The 18,369-nt window shown below is 38.6% G+C and overlaps 1 protein-coding gene across 6 annotated transcripts in view; it reads right to left on the bottom strand.

Annotated features, from left to right (window-relative positions):
* Positions 1–18,369, bottom strand: part of LOC139464887 (voltage-gated inwardly rectifying potassium channel KCNH6-like) — a 228,704-nt gene that overhangs the window by 69,095 nt on the left and 141,240 nt on the right. For 3 of the 6 annotated variants that reach the window (XM_071246458.1, XM_071246459.1, XM_071246460.1), the window contains exons 6-8: positions 16,517–16,570; positions 6,496–6,546; positions 1,244–1,464 (exon numbers count right to left, since the gene is read on the bottom strand). In XM_071246458.1, the coding sequence (XP_071102559.1) occupies positions 1,244–1,464; positions 6,496–6,546; positions 16,517–16,570 (326 nt within the window). The remainder of the gene's footprint in view (positions 1–1,243; positions 1,465–6,495; positions 6,547–16,516; positions 16,571–18,369) is intronic. The other 3 variants (XM_071246461.1, XM_071246463.1, XM_071246462.1) reach the window with 2 other exon arrangements.

The following is an 18,369-nucleotide window of genomic DNA, read 5'->3' as shown; positions in this document are numbered from 1 at the left end:
GATGATTTATAGTGATAGCACACTGGGATACCATGCCACAGTTTAACATGAATACCCCACTCGGACAAAGTCAGTCCTTGTTTTAGCCACTTAATGCTGGGTGCCAGACAGGGTAACAACAGGTACCATGTTTTAACGTCTTTTGGTATGACGCGGACGGGGATCGAACCTGGACCTTCAGCTCTCAGGGTGGATGCTCGACCACTAGACCACGGAGGCCGTCTCACCAGTAATGAAGTGAAGCTAGGACTGGAAACCTGATCCATCCCCAACCAATGGTTATTCCTAACAAACCCAAAAGGTTTATACGGACTGACATACTGATATTTAAAAAAAATTGCTTAACATCTGTATCAGACATTTGTATTTAGAGTGAGTGAGTGAGTGAGTGAGTGAGTGAGTGAGTGAGTGAGTGAGTGAGTGAGTGAGTTGGGTTTAACGCGCTTTTAACAGTATTCCAGTTATATCACCGCGTGTCAGCTTAATGTGGGAGGAAAGCCAGAAGTGATGCAGGTCTCAGACGTTTACCACTTGGGTGAAACCCACGAGCACTGGTACGGTGCTGACAAACCTAGAAACATAATCGGGGCGAACCGGGATTCGAACCCACAATCATAGGTTTCTGGCGTGTCCAAGTGACGCAACTCTGCACAGCGAATCGGGGGGGGGGGGGGGGGGGGGCTTTAGACGACTGGGCCACCCGTGCCCCCATTTGTATTTAATAGCAATAAGGAAAAATTATTATATCTAAAATGTTCATGTTCAATGTACCTACTACTGGTTATCAACATGATATATTCGTGTGGCCTTCTTAATACTGATAAAAATCAAGATTAAATGAACAAATATCTCCATTCACTTTCAAAAGTGATGTTGATCTCCATAGAGCCTTGAGTGTATCTTCAATGTAATTAACTTGACAAGGTGCAGGATTGGTCGAGACAGCATCAACATGAATAATGCAGGACAACAAAATCAGTCAGGTGTAAATACATTACATGGTGAATATGAACTTAATTGGTTTCATTTATTACAGGTTAGCACACAGATGTTTTGAGTGTAACCAGTTCAACACACAATGTGTTCAAGGTACCTTGAAGTATGCTGGATCCCAGGGTAGATTGTTCCATCAAGTGATGTCATACGATTGTGTATGGCTTCTCCAGCACAATCAACAATTAAACAATCAACAACAAAGACAAGAGATATCAAAACAATGACACAGATAAAAATAAAAGCTTACCTGAGCGACTTTCTCGGAGACATTCTGCTTCATGTTGGCGACGCCCGGCAACAAGATGCCCTTGGCTGCTGATGACAACATCCCATCCTTACTCTCACTTTTAATTCCATCTGTCAAATTGCTATGGCTATCCACAAATGGTTTCATTCGATGTTTGGCCAGCTCGGAATCACTTGAAGCTTGGTTCATGAAGTTGGCCTTCACATGGTTCACTGTGGGCCCTGAGAACAGAATCAGTTGGAAGGAGATGAGACAGGAATACACGTACTTGCCTAATTTCACAGAAGGCGGATGACCTTGCCTGATGCCAGCTCAATGAAGCAGTCTCGTGACAACCTGGACAGAAAACTAAGTACAAGAGCATTAGTTTCAGGTTTGATATGAATTGTGACCATCAACCACTTGAATCATGTGATTCAGGAATACGTCAACTGCTGCACAAAAGAATGTACAGCCAACTACGATTATAACGAACTCAAAGGGACCACTAATTTTAGTTCGTTGTAACCACAATTCATTATAAACATAAATACAGCACATATACAGCAAATGGCTGGGACCAAAAACACAGTTTGTTATTTCCGCTAGTTCGTTATAAGCATGTTCGTTATAGACGTAGTTAACTGTATACATATGAAACTTAGATTATCAAAACGATACAAGGCTGAAAACAGTTGCTGAAACACTGCAAATTTGAGGTTCAAAACACAACTATGATACCTGTATCAACTTAATCACTATCAAATAACCAATTCTTGTTTGTTTCATTTTTAACCACAATCAAACATGGGTGTATATTTTCTTTTCACTGACAGTTTCAATTCATTATCCTCTCAAACAGTAAAAGGCTTATCATCTTATTTTTTTCACAATGCCTTTTTGACCATTTCAATCCTTTCACAAGAAGAACTACCATATTGGCATCCAATACGTGACATCTTATTGCTGTTGACCTACAGGCAAGTTTGTTTTGTTTGTTTGTTTGTTGTTTAACGCCGCACTCTGCAATATTCCAGACATATGATGTGGGTCTGTAAATAATCGAGTCTGTACCAGACAATCCAGTGATTGATGGCATGAGCATCGATCCACACAATTTGGATATGATGACATGCATCAATCAAGTCAGTGAGCCTGACCACCCAATCCTGTTAGTCACCTCTTACGACAAGCACAGTCGCCTTTTACGGCAAGCATGGATTGCTGAAGACCATTCTACCCCATGTCTTCACGGGTCGCCTACAGGCAAGAGATGTACTTAACATATCCCATCAGTTTGTAATAGGGACATCTCAAACAGTCAAACTATTATGACGACAATACACTATTCTTGCACTTGATTATGAGCCACGAAATCACTGGCCATTCCAAACATGCATTATGTGCAAGTAGAACAGACACAGCTGAAGATCATTAAACATAATTATAGAGAAATTACACGTGAACCATAACATGGTTTAAGTTGGAGAAATCACTCAATTATGTTTTAGGTCAGAGTAACATGACAAAACACACATTATTTACCCATAATTCTTTGCGTTGCCGTGGCTACAAAGCCAAAGAATCGTTCCATGAAAGACTGTTCGTCCGATCCTCTATGCATTGTGTACCTTTTACAAGCACCACACTATATCACAACTCTTCCGTCAACTTTCTTACAGATGGATCTGCCACCTCTCTGGCACAACACTGCCCCGTTTAAATTTTAATCTGTTTTGTTAGACTAAGTCAACCGTGACAATTGAACTGACACTGTCTGCAAACAGAACAAGTCGATAATACCAATTCCCTCTTGTTTGAAAGCAAGACATCAATATAATGTAATCCTGTGTCACTACACAGCTTTCTCCCGTTAGACAAATTGTATCTCCGAGAAGGGGAACACACCGTAGGTTACTCCAACGATGACAAAAGCTAAAGTACACAACTATGCTTTATACCTATATGCTGGAACAAAACACATTTCTCTGTGTCTTTTTCTTCATAATTCAGATATCATTTTCCCTCCTAAAGACAAGGTCGATCTATACACTATCCAATGTTACATTCCAATGTTGAATTCCTTGCAAAAGGCTATTACTCTTAAATTTCATAAAACTAAAAATTCAAGACATTTCGTCTAAAGAGTACAATCAGAAGTTTCTCTTCCAAATGATACCAGTACATCCAATCTTGTTGAAGTCTTTATGTTATTGGGAGGAGCTTGTCAAAACATCCCATAATAAACTACTTTAAAATCCCACTTCAAATGTTCTGACATATCATCTCGTAATGGCTCCTAATTTCCTTAATGGATGCTCCTTGCTGCTAAACACCTTTCCTTCATTTGAACATTCCAACATCGGGACAAGAGTTCCTAACTTTGCCAAAAACTGTTCGCAACACACCGAGAATCGTCAGTTGAAGGTTGAAAAACATAACCTCAATCTCCTGTGTCTTTTAAGCAACATCGAAAAGAACCAGAAAAGATCCAAATGTCTCAACTTGTTGCTTTTAACATGGTCCTGATCCTCATGTATGAAACAGCATAGGAACAGCATGAAAGAGTATTTCCCTTCGTGTAAAACAGATAAACTGAAGCATGTCACTTTCACCAAACATCTGAATTGAAAAAAGGTCTCCCTTGTCAATGAAGACCCATGACATGAGTTCTCCCAACATCAAAATGTCCATGGCAATATTGCACAAAATTTTCCTCAAGCTGGGAGGATATGACAATAACGTCCCAACAAGGTGATAACAAGGTGAACTGCTCCATGTGACCAGGTACCATTCCACTGTCACAAGACTGTCAACAAAAAGGCATTCCTAATCCCAACTCATCAGCTGAAGGTTTATTTGTTCCTCGTAACACTTTATGTCACTTGTGAAAAGCAGTCTTTAGGAGATTAGCATAATCAATATTATGAGACCAATCTTGACAGAGGACTTGTTTGACTCCACAATTCCTGTATCAATAACAAGTTGCTCTGACTGAATAATTCCTAAATGACGACAGAAATAGTCCTTCATATGATTTATTAACTATGTGCAAACCCCTCCATGATAAGTCGGTAAAATTATTGTGTTTATGTGGCTCGTAACCATTGGAGACGATCCGGAATCCATCATTACCGCTAATTAGTTCTGTAATTTCTGACGTGACAAATTTTCCTCTATTTCTGACGACTGATCCATTCAAATCTACCAGTACCCTGACAATCAAATAACACAGAATCAATTAATCACAAGTCAGACCATCCATTACATGTTATTATTGTTGAGGATCTTAAATCTTATTTATTCTTTATATGTCTTCGAAACATCAAAATGCTTCAAGAGCGGAATATTGATTGAAACATTTGTTTTCTTTAGTCCACAGCAAAGCTTGAAACAATCAATTTTGTGTACGGATGATTGGAAACAAGTCATTTCCAACAATACCTGTAGTTAATTTCTGCTTAATATCAAAACGAACATTTTGCACATATACACTGAAAAAAAGAATATAGTTAAACGTAAATAACCATGTGAGAAAATAGTTTTGTGAATTGTGGGATACCTTTACTGTATTTCAGCCTGCACTACTTGAGTTCTCCATCAAACCGAAAAATGCAAACTATATGATTCAACTTAAATTAATGATATCCAACACTAAGCACTTGCATACGAATGAATTATTTGTAAATGAATTAATGAAAACACCTATAATCATGCTTATGAATACAGTGGTTGGGAAAGTCAAGCGCCATGTGGAATTCACTCATAATTTTTTTAAATGGCGTATCACACTGCATGTGCATTTGGTTTTTTACCTGCACCGCCAAGTTTACATTGACAAACAGTGAGTGAGTGAGTGGGCTGGGTTTAACGCTGCTTTTAACAGTATTCCAGTTATATCACGGCGTGTCAGCTTAATGTGGGAGGAAAGCCCGAAGTGATGCAGGTCTCAGACGTTTACCACTTCCGTGAAACCCACGAGCACGGGTATGGTGCTGACAAACCTAGAAACATAATCGGGGCGAACCAGGATTCGAACCCACAATAGGTTTCTGGCGTGCCCAAGGGATGCAACTCTGCACAGCGAATCGCTGCGCCTTAGACGACTGGGCCACCCGTGCCCCCTAGATTGACAAACAACTCACAATTTAAATCTATCATCACGACCAATGAATAGCCGAGTTGCCACCATAATTGTTTCCACTGCCGAACTCGTCCATACAAAATTGATCGTTTTTATAATTCCTCACAAAACATTCTGATATGTATGATTTGAACTGGTTACATATGGCTTTGACATGTTCTTATTGAAGGACCAAGATTATAAAGATTCTTTTGAAAGAAAATATAGTGTTTTATTCAGCTACCATCATGTTGAAGTTACGTTGAATTTATGATTACTGCAATTATCAAAGGCCCATAGAGTGAAACATATGGGCCCGTGCTTGCCAAAAATGGCCCATAAATTTTGAAAACATGGAGCTAGGACCCATGAAGAAAATTTCCTTCCCAATCACTGTGAACGCATTCGTAAACTTCATTGTAATTAAAACAAGTAACAATCATATTCCAACAAAATATACTCACAGTAATATCCACAATATACATACAACAATATGAAAGGTACTCACATCAAATGAAAATTGAAATACATTTAAAAAATAGTTCTTAAAATGCAAGAACAAGAATCTTAAAGTAAAATAGTAAATTGATTATTCACTTGAAGAAGAAAAGGTCAGTCATTACCAGAATAATTTGTGCAGTTGTCACTTCTAGAAAAGATATAAGGATACGAAAAGCTGCAAAAGGAGGGGTAGAAATGCAGGCTGAAATAGCGCAAGATGGAAATCGGAGCGGGACCAGTGCAGGACCATGGTTACACCACAGCTATAATGAAACCCTAGGGACCAATGGGGTACCAAAGCCATTAGTAACCTAGGCAGGAGCTCTTTATAAAACATTAGTGAAATCAATGAATATTTCAAACAGGAATATGCAAAAGATTAGGAAAATATCTACTAAATAACTTCCATGCTATTGTGCTCACCATGCAGAAATCAGTCACACTTTCATGCACAAACATCTCTTGCACTCAATATGAAGGAATGTGATAAAAGCTGAATATATTAGTTTGTTAAATGAGATGACATGCTCCATGCTATTATCAAAGCTTCGTAGGGAGAGTATAAGGGCAAAACGCACACGCTTTGGCTGTCGTGAGTAAAGTTATTGCCGAAAATACGGCTTGCGACTTAGCCGAACCTCTTACTCACATGAATCAAATGTATGCGCCCGCGGTCGGCCATTTGGTAATAAGAGACACGCTGCAAAACAAAACAAACCAGATGCTCTTACGCTAATGTTTACACCAACGCTCACCTCATTCACATATAGCTCAGCCCTCAATTAGTCAATTAATCAATTGGGATAATTTACAGAATCATCAATGAAGATTAACCATGGATTAATTATACGTAGCATTTCTAGCTTTTACAACTCTCTTTGATACAGGTCACAATGTGCTCAAATGTGTCTCCCAGGAAAACACTCCGTATTCACCGTAATAAGCCCAGGGTGCTTAGAAAATTGACAAAGGGGCACTTATTGAAATCACACAGGACGATGTCATAGATCAAGCTAGAAAGAACAAACTTGGTTTAAATATCGATGAAATGAAAACTTTTGCAATAACAGGTTACTGGACAAGGTGACTGAACATATCAATAGTATTTCCCATTACAGTAAGCACTTGATAAACACTAATCAATATTGTCGTGTGAGTTTCTAGCGTCATAACTCAGAAAGACATTTGTTTTACCTGTGCGTCCGTGCATTACCGGTGATTTAGTAAACAATTCCCCTCATAATTACTTTGGGGCAAAGATAAAAAAATATTAATCTGAAATCATTACTATACCATGAATACAACTATCAAGAAATAAACTAAACTATATTTTTAATAAATGTTGACTAACACAACTGTGGTAATGAAATGGATCATAAATGCAAAAACATAGATATACATTCACCATTTAATGAAATGAAATACTTTAATTATGGGATTGAATAGTGTACCTCAAAACATGTGCTACCAGGATATTTCTGATGTTGACATGCCACGACTAATTTTTTCACTTTGTAAAGAAAGTCAAAACAGTATGATATGCATACCCTTTTATCCTGCATTTTCTGTAAAAAACGTGGATTATATACAAGGAAACACAGACTGTCATGCCAACTTTGTACAGAGCATTTAAAAAGATTTCTTGCAGACTGATCAAAAACGTTGGTCAGCTTTATTGTAGCAGGGATCTTACTACGGGGAATACGGTATTTGTTTTACCAATCATTTATTAACTTGTTATACACGTAGAGTATTAACCATCCAAAAAAGAAGCATATTAAGCCCCAAACGAGGTATTTTCAGCAATGAATAAAGAAATAATCATTAAAAAGTAATGTGTTGTTTTGATATTTTTATCTAACATATCCTCTGACCAACCTATACTATTATGCCAGTTGACTAAATGTTTAGTTATTTTAGAATATCATTAAAACAAGGACTTTAGAATGTCCTGTTGACAATGATGAAGTCAGGTAGGTGCTTCTGGATGAGATCAGAATAACAACTACAAGGTTGATAATTTATAAGGGGCAGTCGGGTAGCCTAGTGGTTAAAGTGTTCGCTTGTCACGCTTAAGGCCCTGGTTGATTCCCGACATGGGTACAATGTGTGAAACCCATTTCTGGAGTCCCCCTCCATGATATTGCAGGAATATTGCTAAAAGCGGCATAAAACCAAGCTCGCCCACCACTAAATAAGACCCCATCATACGGCGTGAACATACATATAAAGAATTGCATAATAGTCAAATGTTTTGTTGTGGACATTACATGATGTCATAGAGGTATATCCACAAACACTTGAGTCAACTGAGCAAGTCACAAGTCAGTAAAGTAAGCAGTGGCCTGTGAGTTCGGAAAATGGACAAACTTGAGCAACGGGCAGTGATCAAGTATTTGTAGAAGAAGTCATCACCAAAAGTCATCCATGGACTGTATCATGAAAACATCAGGGAAGGAGAAGTAAGGATAAGAATTGTAATAAATAAGTTGTTCATCCATAAATCTTATCCTTACTTAGTACTCCTTCTTCTAAATGCCCCTCAAAGAAGTTATAAGGGAAGGATGCCCCTTCCTATGCCACTGTAAAGAGGTGGGCAACTTTGGGAGTTTAAGAGTGGCAGGGAGACCCATTTCCTGGAAGGCAAATCACATCAGAAAAATCCATGATAAGGTGATGACCGACTGGCGGATGACTGAGCATTATGTTGCTAGTTCAGTACAGAGTACATTTTATTATGTCAGAAAGTTAGGCAATAAACAAAGTATCAGCTTGTTGGCTTCAACAGTTCTGACATCTGATCCAAAATGTACCAGGCACAATATGCCTCATGACATCTAGCTGTTTGAAGCTGACCCAGAAAGATTTTTGCAACCATTTGTGTCTATGGATGAAACCTGGTTTCACCACTTCCAGCTTGAGTCTAAACCACAATTGGCAAAGTACCATCTTCCTGAGCAAAGGAGTAAACTGACTGTGAATGGCCAGTTTCCACCCTTGCCGAACTAGGCTGGAATTTCTGGGTTCGATCATAGCGCCACCAGTGGCTATTACAAGTTATGTCCCTCCAATCAGATTCCACCTTTGCCGAACGAGGCTGGAATTTCTGGGTTCGATTGTAGCGCCACCAGTGGCTATTACAAATTATGTCCCTCCAATCAGATTCCACCTTTGCCGAACGAGGCTGGAATTTCTGGGTTCGATCGTAGCGCCACCAGTGGTTATTACAAGTTGTGTCCCTCCAATCAGATTCCACCTTTGCCAAACGAGGCTGGAATTTCTGGGTTCGTTTGTAGCGCCACCAGTGGCTATTACAAATTATGTCCCTCCAATCAGATTCCACCTTTGCCGAACAAGGCTGGAATTTCTGGGTTCAATCGTAGCGCCACCAGTGGCTATTACAAGCTATGTCCCTCCAATAACATTCCTTTAGAATCACTTTCATCTGCTTCCAACAAAATGGTGGTGCCCAGTCAAGATGATCTTATCTATTATCAAGATACTTCGCAAAGTGCATCAAATCATGTGAGCACCTTGATTAAAAACTTGAAAAGATTTGCAAAATATGTGTTGACGCCGAGTTTGTGGTACACATGCTTTACAAATCCTGCAATAGACCGAAATCTGCACATCAGTTGACGAACCGGATGTTGATTTTGTTACGCGATTTTGCTTGGATTATGCATAGACTCGTTAGTCCAGCCAAAAAATAACTCCATAATTCCATCCTAGTTCGGCAAGGGTGGAAACTGGACTTTTACAGTCAGTTAACTCCCTTGCCATGGGAAGATGGTAAAGTACTTGATCACTGCAAGTTTGTCCATTTTCCAAAGGTCACAGACCACGACTTTTTTCACTGACTTGTTTTTGTGTGTTTGTGGATATACCTCTATACCATCATGTAGTGTCCACAACAAAAGAATTCACTATTACCCAATTCCATCTATGTGAGGCTTGGAACTTATCAATCCACCCTCGTAAGCTACTCCCCTACCAACCAATACTCTGCAGTCTTTTACTTGTCTCAACACCAGTTGTCTCAATACATGGACCAATGTCAGCTGAGCTCATTTTACACGACTCGTGCTTTGAACTGGTGGCTAAAGGCAGACACCCACTCATAGTTAGTTTGCCTCTTTGATAAATTGACTAAAGAAAACATTAACAAGGGTTAGATCAAAGCAGAATTTAAGAATGTCATGACCGAGAAATTTAAAATTTAAAATTTAAAAAAACTATATATCATGGTCCTGGAATTAACTAAAATTTGAAACAAACAATATTGAAAAGAATTGCACTTTTTTTAAATTAACCAGCAGTTTCCCCTTAACCTACAGCTTGTTCCTCTTTTCTCTGTCTGTAAGCACGACTTTAGCCCAAGGCACAGACACACAGAAGCCATCGTTGCACTGTAAACAACGAATCCGTGTTTGCAAAGAAGTCATTCCAGGTTAGCAAAAACATTATAGCATCTCTTGACTTCTGATTTTGATGGCAAACTGTCAAGTGTAGACTCCTCACATAGATTTAGCACTCCCAACAGTCACATTTAGAAACATGTGATGTTCATCTGCCCAAGGGGAGATAACCACATTTCAATCAAGGCTTATGGCAGTCTGCAACTTTAGCCACTAGTCAGAAGCCCCAGTCTAGTAAACTCAGCTAATAATATCCTTATAACACTAAAATGTATGAGACATAATGTTAAGAGCCAGGTTCAGGCTAGTAGTCTCAAATGTTTTTGGCACTGACTGTGCAAAACATCATAAATTAATTTTTAGAATCTTTATTCAAGACTCTCTAAAATCAAAACAGTACATTCAGACAATAGGTTGAAAATCCTACACATCCTGACCTCAATGTTGTAATACAAAATACATGGTTTTGAGAGTAAGTGAGTGAGTGAGTGAGTGAGTATGGTTTTACGCCGCTTTTAGCAATATTCCAGCAATATCATAGCGGGGGACACCAGAAATGGGCTTTACACATTGTACCCATGTCGGAATTCGAACCCCGGTCTTCGGCGTGACAAGCGAACGCTTTAACCACTAGGCTACCCGACCGCCCCTTGAGAGTAAGCCTCCGATGGGTGATAACTTTGAGCACATCATAAACAATAATATTTTGGTATGGTTATTGTTATGTAGAGGGCTAAGCACGTCTGCAAATAATAACAGAATAAACACAGCCACAATATGACGATCTACATGCATGTTTGCCTAGGCCACAGTAGCTACAGAGGGCCTTAGTGCCTGATTAATTCGCTACTCTAGAACACGGCCAATCTCAATAAAAACTGATCCTTACTCCAATACCATACTTCTAAATGTGACGATCTCAGGACACCTTCGTAGAAGGTCACATCAGTGCACGCTGAGCAAACGTTGACTGCTCAATCTAAATGAAGGATGCATGGGTTCTGGAACCAATCAGATGTCAGCTTTATAAAACCATTTGGTTTCAAATCGTTTCTATTTCGACTCAGACATTTCAATTTTGACAAAATAAATCCGTTACACAAATGTTCCTTCAAAGGAAGTCCCTTTTAGGTATAGTTGCCATGGTGCTCAGAAATGACATGCATAAAAAATGCATAATAACATAATGGTTAAGCCTTTAACATTTACATTCGGAACAAGCTGATTAACTCCATTTTCGAGATTCGGAATTTGGCAAGAATTGTCTGGATGTTTTGATCATCCATACCAAGAATTTAGAAGCATTGATGCTGATTGGCTGAAGTTCAGATGACGCGCCCATATATGGAGGTGTCCTCAGATCTTCACTGAAGACAGGTATCGTATGGGAGTAAAAGATTGGATATTAATGAGACTGGCACTGAGGATGCAGGGCTGAAGACCACAACAGTTCATCTCTCTAAACCAGGGATAGACACAACCACTAGTCTGTTAGTCTGAGACTAGTAACAAACTTGAGGGACTAGTTATTTCAAGTTATTTTACTCCGACCACTTGTCCGAAATGAGCTGCGGACTAGCTGGATATGACCAATGGTGTCTACCCCTGCTAAACACTGCAAATATGTCCATCACACAAGCAAATAAGGGCAGTTCAACACTGGGACATTTCATCCACAAATTAAATAACTGGTACTTTAAAAAATACTTTAATATTTTCCATAATCATAATATAAACATGTCTTGTAAATTTACATTATCTTGTGTATGTGTGTGTGTCAACCCCCCCCTAATAGTGATAAGACTCAGTGAATTATCCTATCATCAGACATAACGAACTATAAGGATTTCCAACACAGACCACATATGTTGCTTCAGTGAGTGAGTGAATGTTGTTTAACACTAGTCAGCAATATTTCAGCCAACTGTTTGGACCAGACAAACCAGTGACTAATAACATATGCATTAAAGTCAAAGTGTTACCACCCAATCCACTTTGTGAACAGGAATCGAATATGCAGTGTACCTACTTAAACAAGTTCCTCACAGGTCTCTCACTGCTTTAGTAACTGTATAATGCACAACAATTACTGCAACATCCATAATTCAACTGTTTATACCTCACCCATTACCATCATACTTTTTTCCAGCAATATTCCAGCTATATGACGGTGGTCTGTAAATAATCGAGTCTGGACCACACAATCGAGTGATTGACATCATGAGCATCAATCCACATAATTTGGAAACGATGACAAGCATCAACCAAATCAGCAAGCCTGACCACCCGATCACGTTAGTCGCCTCTTACGACAAGCAGTCGCCTTTTACAGCAAGCATTCATTTTACGTCATGGCTTTGAGGGTAGTGCTAGGAATAAGCTAGGGCCATGTTCCACAACTGACCTGAGCCCCACAAGTCCCACACCTTAACATAAGGTAGCAGTCATAGCACTAAGACTCCACTCAGACAGTAATAAGATCACACTATGCTAGCACCAAGATCGCACTAAGCTGTTTTCTGTAAAATAATCTATAATGTACACAAGGAAATCTGATCTTAGTCGGGGGCGCTTATAAATATTCCTGAGAGGCTGGGCTAGAAGTTGGTCAGAAGCACTTATTGGAGAAGGACATTTAACATGGCGAATATGGTACCTTAAAAGCATGACTTTCTTAAAACGAAGCCCTTATAAGGCTGCACTTATGAGTTTTTCATGCTTGGAAACACATTGTAATTTCAACGTTTTGTGAAGGGAAGTAACTCTGTTGCACTGAACATCACATTATAATGACCAAATACCTAACTACCATTAAATATACTACTCTATTTATGATAGAGATATTTTTATCTTCCCGTGATACACAAAATATGTCAAGTGTAAAGTCTTTGAATGACATTTAAAAGTGTTACACATAAGGAAGTGAATTTATGGATGTCAACTTCTTTATTAGAAGGAACACAATCTTTTGGAGTATATGTAAGAGTGAATATTATCCTACCCTATTTTTTATCCCAGATGATGAAATTCTCTAGTGTCAGGATGATTCTCCTTGATGAATTTGAACCCATACCAGTGTGGCACTAAGGTAAGATACTATACTTTAGAGTAAAACTTCCCCCTGGATAATATTTAGGTAGGATATAATCCTTGCTCACAGATGCATGGAGACACACATTCAGCCTCATGAAAGAGCCACGCCTTCTTATATTTCTTTCCAAAAGGAAGAACTGAAATTTTCCAGAGTTTTCAATACAGCTATGTATTCAGCACAGCAAACAGTTTATTAGAATAACATGTAGTCTCTGAAATCTTATATTACACGATATCCTTCTTGACTCTAAAAATAAAATAGAGCTAGCTTGAACTGGCTAGACTTGCTTTTGTATGCATTTCTAGATTATTTTTTTTCATAAAAAAAATATATTCCATGGTCATGGTGCAGGACTAACAGTTTATCAGAGAACCTAGACTGTCATTTAGTCCTAAAAATAAAGCTATCTTATCTATAAACATTCAAATGGAACCCAGAAATCCTTAGGCTACCTAGACTCTTTTCTTAAGTTTTTTTCTCAAGGGTCTGAGAGACAGTCTCCAGAGAACTCTGAGACAGACTGCTTGCAGTATGGGGGCGGTCGGGTAGCCTAGTGCTTAAAGCGTTCGCTCGTCACGCCAAAGACCTGGGTTCGATTCCCGACATGGGTACAATGTGTGAAGCCCATTTCTGGCGTCCCCCGCCGTGATATTGCTGGAATATTGCTAAAAGCGGCGTAAAACCATACTCACTCACTCCCTTGCAGTATGGTGGAATGTCACAAAGGGAGTTAACTCAAGATATGAAAATTACTAAAAAATATTAACAGTATCTATTTTTTCATGAAAAAGGATCAAATAGTATTTAGTTTACTATGTGACAAATATCTATCTCACATTTTCAAAAATGGTATTCAAATCTTCAATTAAACATCAGCTATTATTGCATGTAACATCATATAATTTATTGTTATGGAGTGAGTTGGGGTTTAGGCTACCTAACAACCAATACAGCTGTCCACAGTTTTCTATCTAAAATCATATCAATAGTGTAACCTATTAATTTGGACCTATGAAATTTGGTATGTTTACAAAGTTGATATACCTATTGACTCACAAACACTGATGTTATAGTGCACATAATGCCAACACCAAAAATATAATACGACTCCAGTGTTTAATCAAGGATATCTGGCATTTCATGACTTCATAAATACCTCTTAGTCAATTGTGATAAATATTTGAGGTGACATTTCGCCAGTACAAGGCATTCACATGATATGACTGCGATGTTGCGATGTATTTCTTAATAGTACATGGATTTAGGGAAATTTTTGCCAAGGAGAGCCCTATTTATGTCAAGGAAGTTAGAGTTACTTCCCTTTAAACTACCACAATAGTCCTTTGAATAAACTGTGCAATGTTAATCCTCGTGTAGCGGCCATGAAAGTTATTTCTGAGTCCCATGATGGGATTCGAACCATGGACCTTCTGACCCGAGGTCGAATGCCTTGTCTACATGACCAAAGAGGTTAGCCCGGTCAGCAAGATGACGAGGCAAGGAAGTCATCTGATGGAGGACTTCACGCCCTGCTACACTTGAACCAGTTAAAATAACATACACAATCATCTTTCAGAACAATTAAATAGCACACAAGTCTAACAACATCATAGTTTCCATTAGTATGTACAGAAGATTTGGAAATTAATTTCATAGACTAAAATAATAAAAGTTAAAATTCACAGATTTCAACATTTTTTTTTCAGTTCTTCAGTCACATTGTAGCCACGTCCCCAGAAACATGTTGGGGAGGTTGTCAACATATGTATCTATTACCTGAACCTTTCTTATGCCATCCATAATGAAAATAAATTATGTTCATGCTGAACATGCTTACCCCATAAAGTCTAGTGTTAACAAGTATGCTTAGGGAGGGCTATGAATAGTCCCATATTATCACTGTCCTTGGGACAGTCAGTGCACAAATGTGTAAGAAACATACAAAATTTGGCCATCTTTAAGTTGGCAAACTTTAATATTGCTTCCTTGGATTCTCATTAAATATTAGGAAGCAACCATTTAATGTGAGTGTGTGAGTGTGTAAGTGTGTGTGTGTGTGCGTGTGTGAGAGCGTGTGTGTGTCTGTGAGTGTGTGTCTGTGAGTGAGTATGTGTCTGTCTGTGTGTGTGAGCGTGTGTGAGTGAGTGTGTGTGTATGAGCGTGTGTGTGAGCGTGTGTGTGAGCGTGTGTGTGTGTGTGTGTGGAGAGCTGGGATTTGAGTTTGAGATGAGCATGTATAATGTCTTGAAGCTCAATTATATTTTTCTGCATAAACAGGCATTCAATTATTATTTCTGGAATAGATAAAAATAATGAACTGTATTCTTTGAAAAACTTGACTGCAAGAAAAAGGAAAATAATTACATAATTTTATTTCCAACAATGGGAGACATATGTAAAAACAAAAGACAGTGTAAAATGGTTGCTCCCTAATTTTCACATCTTTATTTCTGCACCAAATTTCGCTCATTATTGTGTGTGCATGTTAACACTTTTTGCACATGGGTCAAGATTCCATTTGATTAAAATACTCGACATAAATTTCTACACATTTGCAGCACCAAATTTGACAGGAAAAATAATTAAACATGTCATATTATATAGTTTGATCAGAGTTGAGACAATGAGTAGTAAAGTTTGAATGAAATGCTGCACAAAATTATAAAAAGAAATATGCCTACAAAGATCTAACACAGAGAACCATATCTGCAGACTTGCTAACAGTCATTAACAGTAAATAGGTATTTCTTCCCTGATACATAGAGCTTAGAATGCGCCTGAACATTCAATAAATTACAGTTTTATCTATCCAAATAAAGCATAGGTTTCATAAATAACAATTAAATGCTCACATGTCATTGTATTCATTTACAGAAATTGATCAGAAAACTCTCTACTTTAAAATCCTAACAGCAAGCTTACAAGAGTTGTCTCCCTTGACCCAACCCCTCATTCAACTGGTGTCTCTGTTAGTGTAAGGTTACACATCCAACTTGCACACTACTCTATTATACAAATACAACTGTTAGAATCAACATGGCATATATGTCTGTTACGACAATGAAGAGGGTATTGATAAAAAAAACAAAGGAGAGACCAACAACTGAACACAAACAGCATCCGACAGGCCGGCTGTATCGGGGGTCAGCAGCCCTTACCTTCGAGACGAAGGTTGGCATAATATCTCACCCCATCGTAAAGAGAGGAACTCACTACAAACAGCATGGTGAACAAACATCAATACTCATGTGGTAAACAATATATACATGTCATTATCACCGGCCTTAAAGAGTCACTAATGTTATATTTGGGATAACACTTTCTTAGTAAAGTACAGATTCTAGTACTTTTTTGGGTTGAGTCCCGTCCGGGATTCGAACCCACACCTGCCAGGGTGAGGCACCTAATCGCCAGAACACTAAGTCAGCAATCTAACCCACTCAGCCACCGAGCCTTCCACAAAAAATGAAAGTCCGACAACTGGTAGTCTAGATCACGTACTTTGAGTACCCCCCTGACAAGTGGCATTGTATATTCTTAAAGAGTCACATAAAACTCGTAGGGTTGAGGCTTAATTTCAAAGTACATAATCTTCACTCAGAGCTCCAAATTGATCTTAACACTTAATCTTAATAGGTCAAGTGAGCAAATCTATGGGCCTTAAAAAAAGTAGTTAAGTGTTTTTATATTAATTTTCAGGGGTCAGTGACCTGGACAGTATCCCTGATCATCTGAAGATGACAATTGTCTTGAATAATCAAATCGTATCATCTGTACAGAAAAGCTTCGGCTGGGAGTCAGTCTAAAGGAATGTTAGCTCAGAAGTGAGGATCTACCTCTTAATAAAACAATTAAACATAACTTTACCAAAATTCTCACAATAAATGAAAACGTTCCGTCCGAGTTCAGACGTAATAGGCCACTTGGAGAATTTCAAGCTTGATATAACTATTCCTGCATCTTGCCAGGAACCTACGATTGTGGGTTCGAATCCCAGATTAGCCATCATTATCACCCTTGTTTTGACAGCACCATACCCATGTTTATGGGTTTCTTCAAATGGCACACATCATCACTTTGGGCTTTCCTCCACTATTGATCCGACCTGCCGTGTTGTAACTGAAATAATGTTCAAAACGGCATCAAACCCATCACACTTACTATTCCCAAAACTGAAACATTTTCCAACCCATTGTACATCCCTTGTTCCATCCACATCCTATTTCCCTGCCAGACGCAGATCCATAAACCGCCATGCATATGTGAAATTGTAAACATGGCTGACAACAACGCTAAATTTCTTTTGAGCATCCTCAGATTCCTGAAAGACGTTATAAGCGTGTTACAACATACGATTAATCAACACAAACACATATTGCTTGAATGGTTAAGATTTGAGAAGAGTTGATATTAACAAACAGTAACACAGTGCGCTGTGCTTGAGTGTTTCCGCTGTGCAAGAAAAGTGTCCTTAGAGCCATCAGTCACTTAGACAAGGCTATGCCATTCAAGGTGTCACTGGTCCTTGTTACACACAGGTTCACAATGTGTCGGAGGAGCAAATACGATCAAATCAGAATCAAACTTCCACAATAAGAAAAGGAGTAACATATCTGTGTTTCTTCTCTGGTGTTTGGCCAACAATTCTGATCCTCTCAACTATCATTATATAATGGTGAAGTAACAAATTGTTAATAAAATCCAAACCATCATATAACGTTGCACAAAGCCATCTTAGCTCTACAATGATCTTACCTCGGATACTTATACATAGACATAGACATCGTTTGGTGTAAGTGGGGCCTGGTTATTTAAAGGTTTGGATTTCTTTAACATATTGTTTCTTCGCCACTCTTACATCCTGAAACAAAATACTTTTCATAACTGGTCCTCTCAAAATTAGCACATAGAGCATCAGACAAATCAAAGCCCACAAGATGGCCGCCTGTCCACGACACCTGGAATGGCATAACTTGTATTCATGTCAGAAACATTTATGGTTATTATAAAA

Source organism: Haliotis cracherodii, unplaced genomic scaffold (genome assembly GCF_022045235.1).
Source record: "Haliotis cracherodii isolate W230 unplaced genomic scaffold, xgHalCrac1.p SCAF_17, whole genome shotgun sequence".
Lineage (NCBI taxonomy): Eukaryota > Metazoa > Mollusca > Gastropoda > Lepetellida > Haliotidae > Haliotis > Haliotis cracherodii.
The sequence above is the reverse complement of the archived record's forward strand: the minus strand, read 5'-3'. Positions and strand labels throughout refer to the sequence as shown.